This window comes from Mizuhopecten yessoensis, unplaced genomic scaffold (assembly GCF_002113885.1).
Source record: "Mizuhopecten yessoensis strain PY_sf001 unplaced genomic scaffold, ASM211388v2 scaffold2995, whole genome shotgun sequence".
Taxonomy (NCBI): Eukaryota; Metazoa; Mollusca; class Bivalvia; order Pectinida; family Pectinidae; genus Mizuhopecten; species Mizuhopecten yessoensis.
In genome coordinates this window covers 848,931-862,278 of record NW_018404823.1, presented here as the reverse complement: position 1 = coordinate 862,278, position 13,348 = coordinate 848,931, and the positions used below count along the sequence as shown (strand labels likewise).

The 13,348-nt window shown below is 35.3% G+C and overlaps 1 protein-coding gene across 1 annotated transcript; it reads right to left on the bottom strand.

Annotated features, from left to right (window-relative positions):
• Positions 1-10,463: 10,463 nt before the first annotated feature.
• On the bottom strand, positions 10,464-13,084 carry LOC110446758. Its single transcript, XM_021492057.1, has 2 exons — positions 11,103-13,084; positions 10,464-11,030 (listed from the first exon to the last, which is right to left on the bottom strand). Exon 1 carries the CDS (start codon positions 12,825-12,827, stop codon positions 11,151-11,153), a length of 1,677 nt encoding a protein of 558 aa, XP_021347732.1. The 5' UTR covers positions 12,828-13,084; the 3' UTR covers positions 10,464-11,030; positions 11,103-11,150.
• Positions 13,085-13,348: the final 264 nt, after the last annotated feature.

The window sequence follows — 13,348 nt, the reverse complement described above, 5'->3', positions numbered from 1 at the left end:
CCCGTCCCCGTCCCTATCCCCCGTCCCCGTCCCCCGCCCCCGCGTGGCCCAGATCCCAACCCCACAGTCCATATTTTGAGAATTATTATAAATGCTACACAATGCAATGTACCTGAAGTGAGAGTGAGGATCTTTGACACGCTGTTGTCTTCTTAGAATTCAATTACAAATGCACTGAACAATACATTGCACGATAGTAATCATTTCGTTCCACACTAGTGAAGGTGTAAACACGTTGAATGTGTAGGGGAATCAGAGCATAATGCTATAAAACTTTTATCATTTTAACATATATTGCAAGTACGGACGAGCTTTTGAATAGTAATCACATCCTGTTTAACTACAGGACTTCAACTAATCTATCTAATTAAGTCTTTTACGTTTTTTTAACGTTTTTATCACGTATTTGAGGCAAATGTATGCAGTATACATGCATATATGTGTATTTCAAGTGCCCTATTGGAAAATTAAGAAACGCTAAAAACAAGTGACGTGCAGGGAACGTTCTCCACTGCAATACCGCTATCATATGCAACTTCAAAAAATATTAGCTTACATTTATGAATCAAGTTACACATTATCTATCATACAGTTTCCTTTTGACTCTGCGTTTTTCGGTTGAGATATTTTATGCGTTTGACAGTGATTACTTCGTTTGCACCGAGTGACCTCAATGTTGTTACTGTTTTAGCAGCTGTACACGGTCGCGATACAGATCGTCGGTTTCCGTTTTATTTACCCAATATATATTAATCATTGCCCTCAAGTTATTATACTTTTATATTAGCTGATGATTTCGTAAACAAATACATAGGTAGCTATATTAAGCGGTCACTTCCTATTGAATGTTTTGAGATTAACTCCATTTAGCCATTTGTGGTATTTCTCTCTACTGAAAGTGCAATGACCGTCAAGAACGACTGACCAATTTGTTTACAATATAAACTTTGAACACAATGCCAGTTTATCCACCTGACACCCATAAATATGTTCTAAATATCCGACGAGTTTAATTAGTATCGTATACATAAATGGCACACTTAGTGCTTGCTCTGCGAGTATTGTTATTTGAGAACTGCACTCAATGACACACCAAACAGCTGAGCTGGTCCTGGGTAATCAAAGCATGATCAGCTTAACGACAATTTATCACTCAACTTTCATTGTGTACACATTAAAATTGTATAAACTTATTGAAATGATATAGCATCATCTTATCATTATATGCGTACTGATTTTAGATGACAGTCTGATAGATACACACGAAAAAAAGAAAATTATTAAACATTTCATTTTGAACATTTGTTTTAACGACAAGGTAAGGTAACCAGGCCTCGAACAACACACGGCCCTGACCTCCGGGGATGCCCGGGGAGGCCAATGGGTTGTTTACTGTCCTAAAGTAGGTGTAGTGATCATGAGTCATTGAAAAGTTACAAAGATGCACTTTTGAAAACGTAATTTTATTTGTAGCTAGCATTATCTGACCAATATACGATATAAATGTTATAGTTCAGTAGACGATCCAGTTTTATCTGGGAGGGACGCCTGGCAAAGAAGAAGTCGAGATGAATAATAATTTACAAATCCAGTTTATTTATTTTCGCAAAAGAAAACAACACGATTGTATAATGTGTAAATGCAAATTGATTCATCAAATCATCAAAATGATCAAGACCAACACTGACCATATTTTTTTTTAATAAGATTCATCAGTTGGGAAATACTATATGCATGCTTTTTTTTCTTACTTTCTTTTTACACAGTCGTAACGTTTCAATACTGGTCTCCTAAAGCTTTGACTAATTACTGGCTGTTATATTGATACAGGAGTTCTTGGAACTTGTTTTTATTAGGCATTGTGATGCACATATCCATTGTCCAAGTTAGCGCTGTTTATATTTACATAGTTTTGACATATATTCGGAAAATAACACGTGTGATTATCGGAATGGAATTTATTTCTGGTTATCTATTATTATAGTCCGGTAATATCAGACCGCACACGGACAACAATGTATAGATACCTGTGTCAATTATAACTTTGTTTTTAGGTCTTATCGTCAAGGCACCTGCTCTGAACCCTACATTGAAGTTCCCATGTACAGTCATTTCATGTACTGCCCTCGTCTCTGCCCTGGTCTAGCCGAAGTCATGCAAATACATGTACACCGGCTAGCTCCACACACCTCAGTTATCTCCCCTTTGTTTCTATCACATGACGTCATATCGCTGATGTTTTAGTATTTGGGCCGTGATCCCAGCTTATCTTATCTACTTACGAGTATTTATGCATCTTCCTCCGTATTACTTATACATATAATATACCTATTAAATGTTTTGAGTCATGCTTACGATGAGTCGTTTATATATTAAGCACGTCTCAGTCCTATGTTTAGTTGTATTATTAGGTGATAGGTAATTTTTGTAGCTAATTCTCAAATAGTTTTATATTTTATACATGATTATTGTGAGTCATAAAAACTTGTCTTGAATGAAAATATGTCTTACACCTATTTTTGTTTAACCGAGACGAAATCTGCTAATTCTGTTTGCTGCTTAGTACGTATAGTTCTTTAATCGCCAAACTTTTTACCTAAACTTTATATTCCCTTATAATGGACATGATTACATGTTCGCAAACGTCACTTTGTCATTACAAATTGCAATTCAATCACGTCACAAAAATAATGCATTTGCATAGTTTGAGCTTGATGGTGAGCGTGATTGGTCTCAAATACTTTAAAAATAAGACAAAATTACATATAAGAATTGTATATAAAAAACTGATGAAATATCCCCACAGCATAAGGGTGTGTCTGAGCTCAGCAACAGTACCTTTGTTGTTATCTAGTGACGTCACGATACAGTGATAAAATGCACTAGCATGCACCCACGCTTTCTCATGTGCCCGACTGCACTATCGAATTATCTCCCTTCATGGTTCAATGGTTACAACTGCTAATGACATTATGTGGTTGGCATTTGTTTACAAACATGGTCACACATTTCACGTGACTTAAGAAGTCAACAGCAGGTGTGATCAACAGGAAATGAACTCAATAATACGTATACCAATATCCGTGTTACGTTCAATGATAAAATATGCCAAGTTTTATATTAATAATTAACGCACTAAAATTTGCGGGTTAAATGGGTAAATCTATATAATGTTTCGTATGATAAACAAGGATTAAATGTCCATGTGAAGTAAGTAAATATAGAAAAAAAATAATTAAACAACCGACTAAAAAACTAGTTGCTTTCACCCTTCACAGGTCTCTACAGGTTTATATATCTGTGTTCATGTATTCGGGGTATACAATGCATAATAGACCTGCATCACTTCGTCACGTTCGTCAGTCTGACACTTAACACATACGCTGACAGTTTCTGTCAAACGTGTTATAAAGAAGAAGTAAACACTAAGATACATGCTACAGTATAAGTATACGTAATTGAACTTATACAGAGAGCTACCTTGTATTTTCGAAATGTTAAAGATGAAGTTTCTATGGTCGTGTTTTGGTTTTGAATGACAGTCATGAAAATACATGTAAAATTTAGGAAATTTCCGCCCTTCCTCCAACTTAAAGAAAAATACAATGACTGGTTTTAAAGCAAGCATCTGTGCAACTGGATCCATGTACCACATTTATATTCATATGACATTAAACGCTTGTTCATGATTTTATAATTATCAAAAAAATATGCTATGATCACTCAGCGATTTATAGATATTGATTTTGTTCGGACTTCCATATTAAATCCATAGCGACTTTCCGATCTAAAATACACGAAAATAAATTAGTAAATATCTTTTGTCATTCTCAGGTTGTTTTGATCATCATGACAAGGATGGTGATGATGATTACGATAAACATTGTATATGTTGTTTTGATGCTGGTAATGAGGATGCTGACACTATGGTGAAGATGATGAGCGTTTTGCTGAAACATGAGTAGTTATAATTGTTTGTGTGAGAGTGTATGTATATGTCATGTTAATGTATTGCAAATGTCAAAAAAGGCTTAAAAAATTAAATCAATTATGAAAAAAAACCAACGACCGATGTCGTTAACCTTGTCTAATCAAACTATGATATGTCTTTTTATGAATTTCCTTACTCCTCATGATCATCGCTTTACCCGTTGATTGACGTGTAATATATCCGAGATGTGTAATCACGGATGTCAATATCGCCATCAGAGTGATACTAATTCATATTGATTACTTATGTCAAAATTGCACCCTGACAGGTGCGTGGTGCTCTTTTTTTCACATAATGTAGTACTGTATATTTACACAGGATATTGATGTTAATTATCCGGTATTAGTCATCAGTTTACTTTTTGTCCATTACTCGCAATAATCTGACGTCATTTTATTATAAAATTGTATGTCCGTTCATTTTCGACCAGATATAATTATTTTAAGATATGTTTTGGTATATTTCCAGTTCAATTTTTGGTATATTTCCAGATTAAGTTTAAAATTGTGAGAAAATTCAAAAGAGACGAACCAGAATACAAAACACAACGAGAAACTTAATATGATATAGGTACTATTTGTATCATATAAAGTTACAGAGAAGTGTGATGGCAACGTTTAAAACACCACATTATCCACACCCGAAAATCCCCATTATTGCGGGTAACGCCTATTTACAGTGTTTTATTCGTCAGAATTATAATTGATATTCATACGTCATTATGAAATTTACAAAATAAAAATGTAAAGCTTCCTGGAAATGTAAACAGAAACCTACATCGTAAGACTTCAAAAGTTCGCGCCCTATGTTTGAACAATTTAACCTGAAAAAGGCTAATGCTGATAAGTAATGTTTTAAATCTTACGTTCCGAGACCAGATTCTAAGATGAATGAAGAGAAATTATGGGATGGATCATGTTTCAGCAAATTAAGAATTAGAAAGGAGATCACAATCTCTTATGCTCTCTCTAACTTCTTCATTTTCCTTTCGTATTTTAGAAGAACTCTTTCACAATTAAAATTGAGCACGTGATTTTTAATTTTGAAATTGTTTATATGTATATCCATAAAAGTTTGATAACACTTGTGTCTAATAAGTTAATCCTTATTTGATAATAAGTGATGTCTACAATGTGAGGCATTAAATATCAACACATATTTGACGGTTTATTCCTTTTTACATGAAAGCACTGTGCATGTATATATAAGCATTTGAGTGTTAATCTGTTACTGATTTAACTCAGTGAATTAATCACTGCTCTTTAAATACATTTTTTGTTTCATTAATCTTTACTATTATTACTGCAGTAGTCTTTTATAATCGCTTAAATGGTTGATCAAACATCGCAGTTCGATGAAGGCGGGTTGAAGTTATCATGAAATATATATCCTCAAATGAAATAAAAAACAAACTTCCAAATCATCGAATCCTTTTCTGTTGCTGACATAATAAGGATAAAAAGTTGACCTTTTTTTCATTACTATTTACGTGATAGTTCTAATGAAATACGTATTCCGGACGTCCTTCGATATTGACTGTACAAATTGTAGGTCTATCTGAACAGGAGTAGATCTCGCGATCAGATGCGTATAAGGCAACACGAGTTGTTTCCCTTGATGCACTGTTATAAGTTCTAATATTGACACATGCTGCTCCCCGCTCGCTTTTGTAAGATAATAGGTAGGTTGTGAAGATCTCCGATTTAGATATAAACAGGAGAAAATCAAAGGTTTTCCTTTGTTTGTTTGGGTTTTGCAGATTCTCAGCAGAACGAAGTAATTGAGTATGCAGTGTTGATTTACCGACCTGTAAGACACGAGAAACTCATTTCATATCAATATGAAATAGAAACTTCTTTTATATCCGACATAATCATATTCTTTATATAATCTGTCACCATATTAAAACAAATACATAGATACATAATATGCTTATGTGCATGAGGTAAATCTGACTATTACTGAAAAAGGTGTGTTCAAAGAAAACAAGTTGCTTTTCCGAGGGGCGTTTCAATGGTCAACTGATTCTGAAGCTGAGAACAGAACAGACATCTCATGTACTACAATTGGTTCATAAACATATCAGTTTTTATCTCGATATCGAAATTGTATTTAAATTCTCCAAGGAGAGTTCTTCTGCTTTAGTATCTGACATTAGACGATCACGGAACTCTAAACAAGCAGATAAGTGGTACATGTATATGTTTAATAGTGTCCTTTAGTTCTTCCTCTGCTAAAATTCCAATAGAAATAAAATAGAAGCAACGGAACGAATAATTTTCGCTTTGTCTAAGATACATCTGTACATCTTCCATGTTTTAGAAATGAAACAGTTACCAAAGAGATTTTAAAATAATCTAAGTACATACTTTCAGAAGGGCTTCTTGATACAATGATAATTCATTGCGTAAAACACATATTGAGTTGTGTACCGAAGAATGACACAGGGTTTTTGAGATATGAAACGATAACAAAACACTTAAAAACATACTTGTATTTTTAAACTGAAATATTTTGTTGCATTAAAGATAAGATAAAAACATAGCTAAGCCTCACATCCTGATAAAAATTTGTGAAATATTGTGATAATTTTTCGTAAAAAAATAAAGCTAAACGCCATATGTGGGAGGTGCGCGTGCGTGTATGGGCTACACATATAGCATTGACGATCAGTGTAAATCAATATAGATATCACAAACTAATATACCTTCATGGTATTTACAAAATGTTACTTGTTATTTAATTCTTGAAGGAAGTCATCAAATATAAATTTACATTCCACGACAACAAAAAGGCACATTGTATTTGTATTACACAATCCACTTTGATATCTAGGTGTGATATACATATCTATGGAGATGTATTTAAACACACAATCTTCAGTTTAAGGATTTTAAATTGTTTTTATACAAACAACTCACCCAGGTGAAACCCCTGGATCAATAAATTGATATTTAAGAAAATAAATCGCTTTAGATTGAATGCCGTCCTTTCATCAATAAGTAGTGAGGTTTGACTCCTTTCATACACCATAGATATGTTAATTCAATATGTTATGTGAGGATTAGGAAATTATCATTGATATGTATGTACATATGCGTTAAAGCCTTTATGTTGTTGGTATTGGTACACTGTACATGTATTAGTATTTTATTTACGTTGTCCATGTCGACGTAATTGTGCCTAATTATAAGCATGCACTAGTACTATTTGAGCAAAGCGATGAGCATATTAATAGTATTGTATTTTTTTTTTTATTAAACAAGCACTATTGGATCATAATTGTCATCATTTATTTTTGGCATTTCAGCAAGCCTATAGTCATAGTCTAATTATGATATTAATGTTTTTTTTATTATCTTTTTGTATTGTCCTCTATAAAACCTCCCCAATAAACTTAGATCTAGTTATATTTTGTCCTCTATAAAACCTCCCCCGATAAACTTCGACCTAGTTATATTCTATCCTCTATAAAACCTCCCCCGATAAACTTCGATCTAGTTAATTTTGTACTCTTTGAAACCTCCCCCGATCAACTTCGATCTAGTTAATTTTGTTCTCTATAAAACCTCCCCCGATGAACTTCGATCTAGTTATATTTTGTCCTCTATAAAACCTCCCCCGATAAACTTCAATCTAGTTATATTGTGTTCTCTATAAAACCTCCCCCAATAAACCTCGATCTAGTTAATTTTGTTCTCTATAAATCCTCCCCCGATGAACTTCGATCTAGTTATATTTTGTCCTCTATAAAACCTCCCCCGATAAACTTCGATCTAGTTAATTTTGTTCTCTATAAAACCTCCCCCGATAAACTTCGATCTAGGCATATTTTGTTCTCTATAAAACCTCCCCCAATAAACCTCGATCTAGTTAATTTTGTTCCCTATAAAACCTCCCCCGATAAACTTCGATCACGTTAATTGTGTTCTCTATAAAACCTCCCGCAATAAACTTCGATTTAGTTATATTTTGTTCTCTATAAAACCTCCTACGATAAACTTCGATCTAGTTAATTTTGTTCTCTATAAAACCTCCCCCGATAAACTTCAATCTAGTTATATTGTGTTCTCTATAAAACCTCCCCCGATAAACTTCGATCTAGGTATATTTTGTTCTCTATAAAACCTCCCCCGATAAACTTCGATCTAGGTATATTTTGTTCTCTATAAACCCTCCCCCGATAAACTTCAATCTAGTTATATTGTCTTCTCTATAAAACCTCCCCCGATAAACTTCAATCTAGTTATATTGTGTCCTCTATAAAACCTCCCCGATAAACTTCAATTTAGTTATATTATGTTCTCAATGAAACCTCCACCGATAAAGTCCGATCTAGTTATATTTTGTCCTCTATAAAACCTCTCCCAATATACTTCGATCAAGTTATATTTTGTCCTCTTTAAAACCTCCCCCGATAAACTTCGATCTAGTTATATCTTGTCCTCTATAAAACCTCTCCCAATATACTTCGATCTAGTTATATTTTGTCCTCTTTAAAACCTCCCCCGATCAACTTCGATCTAGTTATATCTTGTCCTCTATAAAACCTCTCCCAATATACTTCGATCTAATTATATTTTGTCCTCTTTAAAACCTCCCCCGATAAACTTCGCTCTAGTTATATTTTGTCCTCTATAAAACCTCCCCCGATATACTTCGATCTAGGTATATTTTGTCCTCTATAAAACCTCCCCCGATAAACTTGGATCTAGTTATATTTTGTCCTCTTTAAAACCTCCCCCGATAAACTTCGATCTAGTTATATTTTGCCCTCTATAAAACCTCCCCCGATAAACTTCAATCTATTTAATTTTGTCCTCTATAAAACCTCCCCCTATAAACTTCGATCTAGTTATACTTTGTTCTCTATAAAACCTCCCCCGATAAACTTGGATGTAGTTATATTTTGTCCTCTATAAAACCTCCCCCGATAAACTTCGATCTTGTTATATTTTAAATGTCACTTCTGAATGCCTTGCGCTTAATCATCATACATTAACAAGCGATGTTGTTATTCATATTTTCATCTTTGCACGAAACCAGATGAAGATTAATCTCGGCGTTTTTGCGTTGTATCCTTGATTATTAAACTGATGGTGTTTTTTTTTAAATTAATTTGTGGTCATTTAAAACACAAATCGCAATTTTGTGACATCCCGTCCAGGAGCGCAAACGGTCAGTTCTGGAGAGCTAATACCTTTTACAGCCCATCCTTTTTTGAACAATGAACCGTTGTTTTACAGTTACATTCAGCAAACTTCAGTTAACTTTATATAATTCATACATTGCTAAGAAGACCATGTACTGCAGGTAATATGCATTTTGGTGAAATAAAGCTAGTAATTCAAACACTAACAGCTATTCGCCAACTCAGAAAATAGTTCTTTTATAATAAAGAAGTCCAGAGTTAAGTAAACCCAAACGCAATTTTGTTCTCTTTCTCCATATTTACTTCAGATGAAGGAGGGTGTCTGTTTATAATCAAATGCTGAGAAAAGAATATTCCGCTGCACACCCTAAGGAGATAGAATGTTGACATGGTGTAGGATGTGATTCTAATTAGTGTTGTTGTACATTATAAACTGGACGGTCGGAGGTAGTTGACATGGTGTAGGATGTGATTCTAATTAGTGTTGTTATACATTATAAACTGGACGGTCGGAGGTAGTTGACATGGTGTAGGATGTGATTCTAATTAGTGTTGTTATACATTATAAACTGGACGGTCGGAGGTAGTTGACATGGTGTAGGATGTGATTCTAATTAGTGTTGTTATACATTAAAAACTGGACGGTCGAAGGTATATGACACAGTAGCTGAGATTTTTATAGTAACACGTAGGCAAACATACTCTATGGGGGATTTGTAAATTGACTTATTATAGAAATATTGCATTATTTGTAACAAAAACAGGAAAGGCAAAATAGAGAATTTCTTAGCAACACCTCCTATAAATGTATATGATGTAGGCTAGATGCTAGATACATGCTAAAGGATTAAGTATATAATGTATGCTAGATGATTAAGTATATGATGTAAGCTAGATGATAGATTCTCGCTAAAGGATTAAGTATATGATGTAAGCTAGATGTTAGATACATGCTTAACGACTAAGTATATGATGTAAGCTAGAAGCTACATACATGCTTAACGACTAAGTATATGATGTAAGCTAGAAGCTAGATACATGCTTAACGACTAAGTATATGATGTATGCTAGAAGCTAGATACATGCTTAAGGATTAAGTATATGATGTAAGTTAGATGCTAGATACATGCTTTAGGATTAAGTATATGATGTAAGTTAGATGCTAGATACATGCTAGGGGATATGATGGAAAGCTGGACTGGTCTGGCGTTAATAGCATACATTTGACAGACAGTTAATAACTTTATTATTAATCTGTGACATGATTTCATTTCTTTGGATCTAAGGACAAAATTATCACAAATATGTTCATTATTTGGCATTGATATCGCTTTTAATAGTTGAAATACTGATAGCTTTTACAGTTTCAATTCTCGAAGAGCAGTAAATTCAAACTAGTCCTGAAATGCAAAATCACAATACCAATATAATCATCTACACCTGCATATCAGTCTATATATCTTATCAAGTCAAATAAGTCAGCAATAAACACGTATGAACTGGACTAGTTTTAAATTGTGTATGTTTACAAAAAAGTATGCAATATGAAAAGCGTATAGAAAAGAAAGATATAAAATATACCATATTCATAATCAGGGCATATCATGCTTTATGTAGGCATTATTTTTTAAACATCAAAATTTGGAATCTATTATAAAAGTACTTATAAGTACTAAAAGTGAGTACATGGTTTTACTGAAATCTACGTCAAAGTAATACATTTGTACGTAACAACATTCGATACCTACACACTAACGCCTGTATTTGTAACAGTTTCTCTTACACGTCTGTATTGTTCAGTGTGCATACCTCCCTCCGTCCTAACCACCACATTTACACAATGCATGTCAAAGTAGTCATTAAATAATCTATAACTACCATTTCTACCTTTAGGAACGGTTATGTATCACAGCCATGAGCGTTTCGTTGACTGAATATGTTCTGAAATGCCATTTCTACCATTGTAAATAGGCACTCGTTCCTTTTTCGATGAATTAATCCTCCATGTCATGCCAACAGCGGATGCATCTGTTTACTCCTCTCGTCCGTCTCATTACATAGATAAGATATAGACCCGATAAATTTCTTAATCCTTCCATTCATATTCTTGTCCTTTTGTGCGAGTCGTCTGCTAGTTTCCCGCTGACTGTTTTCCGTAACGAGTTGTTCCAATAACCGGGCCCTAGCAGACTTTGATAAACTTAGCTCTACTTTTACGCTATCTCTGCGGACTTCCTCGACAATATCAGGATTATCTTTTGCAAGCTTTGTGAACAGTTTTTCACGCCTTTTGAATCGGAATGGGTCCTGCTTGTAACGTCGTTGTGGACTGACATAGTTTCGTAACCTTTGACCCTTGAAGTATGTTACGTTGTCTCCGTCTTCGGCGTCGGAGAGACTTTCAAAGTCCAATACCTCTCCACCGACTACAGTAGAGGGGCGGGGTTCCCCATGCTGAGTCGACGCAGTGGCACTGACACGGGATATCTGACGTTCCGTACCGATACGCGTTACTGGTCTCTCTCTATCGAATTTGTCGGTATCATTTCTTGGTAAGTCATCATGAGTTAAATTTACATCGAAACTGATTGCTGGATTGATTTCGACGATTTCTTTATCAGCAACGGACGGAACATTTTCAGATAAATGAATAGAGGAAAATTCTTCTACTGCCGTCCGAATGTCCCCTTCTGTATTGTAAATATTCCCATTCATTGTGCCCTTACTTGCTTCACGTGCTGTTGAAGCCGGATCGTCTTCCAGACCAGCATTGACCGACGCTTTTATTTTATCTGTTTGAACAAGCGCTTCCTGATTTTGTGTTTCGGACACACTAGGTAAAACAGTCGTGAATGCTGTACTTGGACGCTTCGACATAGATTTGCGTTTCTTTTTCAGCGTTCGAGGCTTTGTAGTATCATTCTGATTTGAACTTTGTTGCCTGTTGACATCATTTTGATTTCCATTGGCTACATCTTCGTTTCGACTTATTTGTGAATCTGTCATATTGCCGTTTGGGTCCTTCTCGGTAGTTGACTCCTGTGAAAATCCAAAAACATCACCTGATGAATCACGTCTTTCAGTGCCATCCCTTTTGTTAATGTCGTCTACGATAGACGTATTTTCCCTCTCCTGTGCACGATCCAACAGTGGTGTACTGGATAGGTTTCCAGTACCACTTTTGTCTACGGGGTCAAATTCGTTTGAATTGCTGCTTTTCCAAGCTTCTTCTCTTGCACAAAAAGGCGACTCTTTGTTTATCCGTTCTTGTTGACCATTTACTACAGTCCTTGCTGTTAAAGATCTTCGTTTTCGGTTCGGCTCACTCTTTGGTCTGGCAGCGTTGATGGAAGAGAAGGGCCTAATTAATGACACTTCCTTAAACACGATGTTATGGGTCGTCTCGCTCGGACAGATGGACCAGGGCTTAGAGTATCGCCGCAGAAGAGAAGGGTCAACCGACTGACTTCTAACCTGTGGGTCGTCCCACAGAAATGGACTACTACCCGATGAACGCCTATGTTCCTTACGAATACTCTTCATCTGTGTTTTTTCCTTACCACATACGTCATGAAACTGAGCCCTCTCCTCGTCCAGTTTCTCCATCCGAGTTCTAAGTGCCTTTGCCTCTCGTCTGTTCCTGGTCAAGGCCAAAAGTTCATTGTCTGTGTACTTCCGGGTCATTTTGTTTTTTAACTTGTAGACAATCAAAATAGTTAACTAGGAGTTTGGTTCAACCTTAACTCACAAATATGGCGAACTGTGCAACATCGATATTAATTAATTCCACTTTCTAAATTTTTCCGTTAAACAAGAATTGTCGAAATGCACGAAAACAATATGTAGTTGTCAGTAATAATTCGGAGCAACATGTTTCACTTTAGAACGCGACTGTGTTCCGTGTATGTCTTCTCTATAAACGTCCGCGTGCATCTACTTCAGAAACTGTTGTAATATTAATAAAAACAATGTTCGCACGCTACCGGGTCCACATTTGATTTAAACCCCGTACTTTTTTCCCTGAAGGTCTTATCTCCTCCTTATGCCGCTCTTAAGCCGACATGATCCCGGAGAGTTAACGTATAAGAGTTGGAGGATCTCACTTCAAACATGAGCCACAAGGTTCGACCCTGATGTCTCGGCACAGCAAGGCGGTGCAGAAGCTTGTTTAACACGCCGACTTTCACTAATCTCAGGTTCAGCAT

Excerpts from the sequence above, each read along its gene's own strand:
- LOC110446758 (XM_021492057.1), bottom strand. The coding sequence starts at position 12,827 with ATGACCCGGAAGTACACAGACAATGAACTTTTGGCCTTGACCAGGAAC.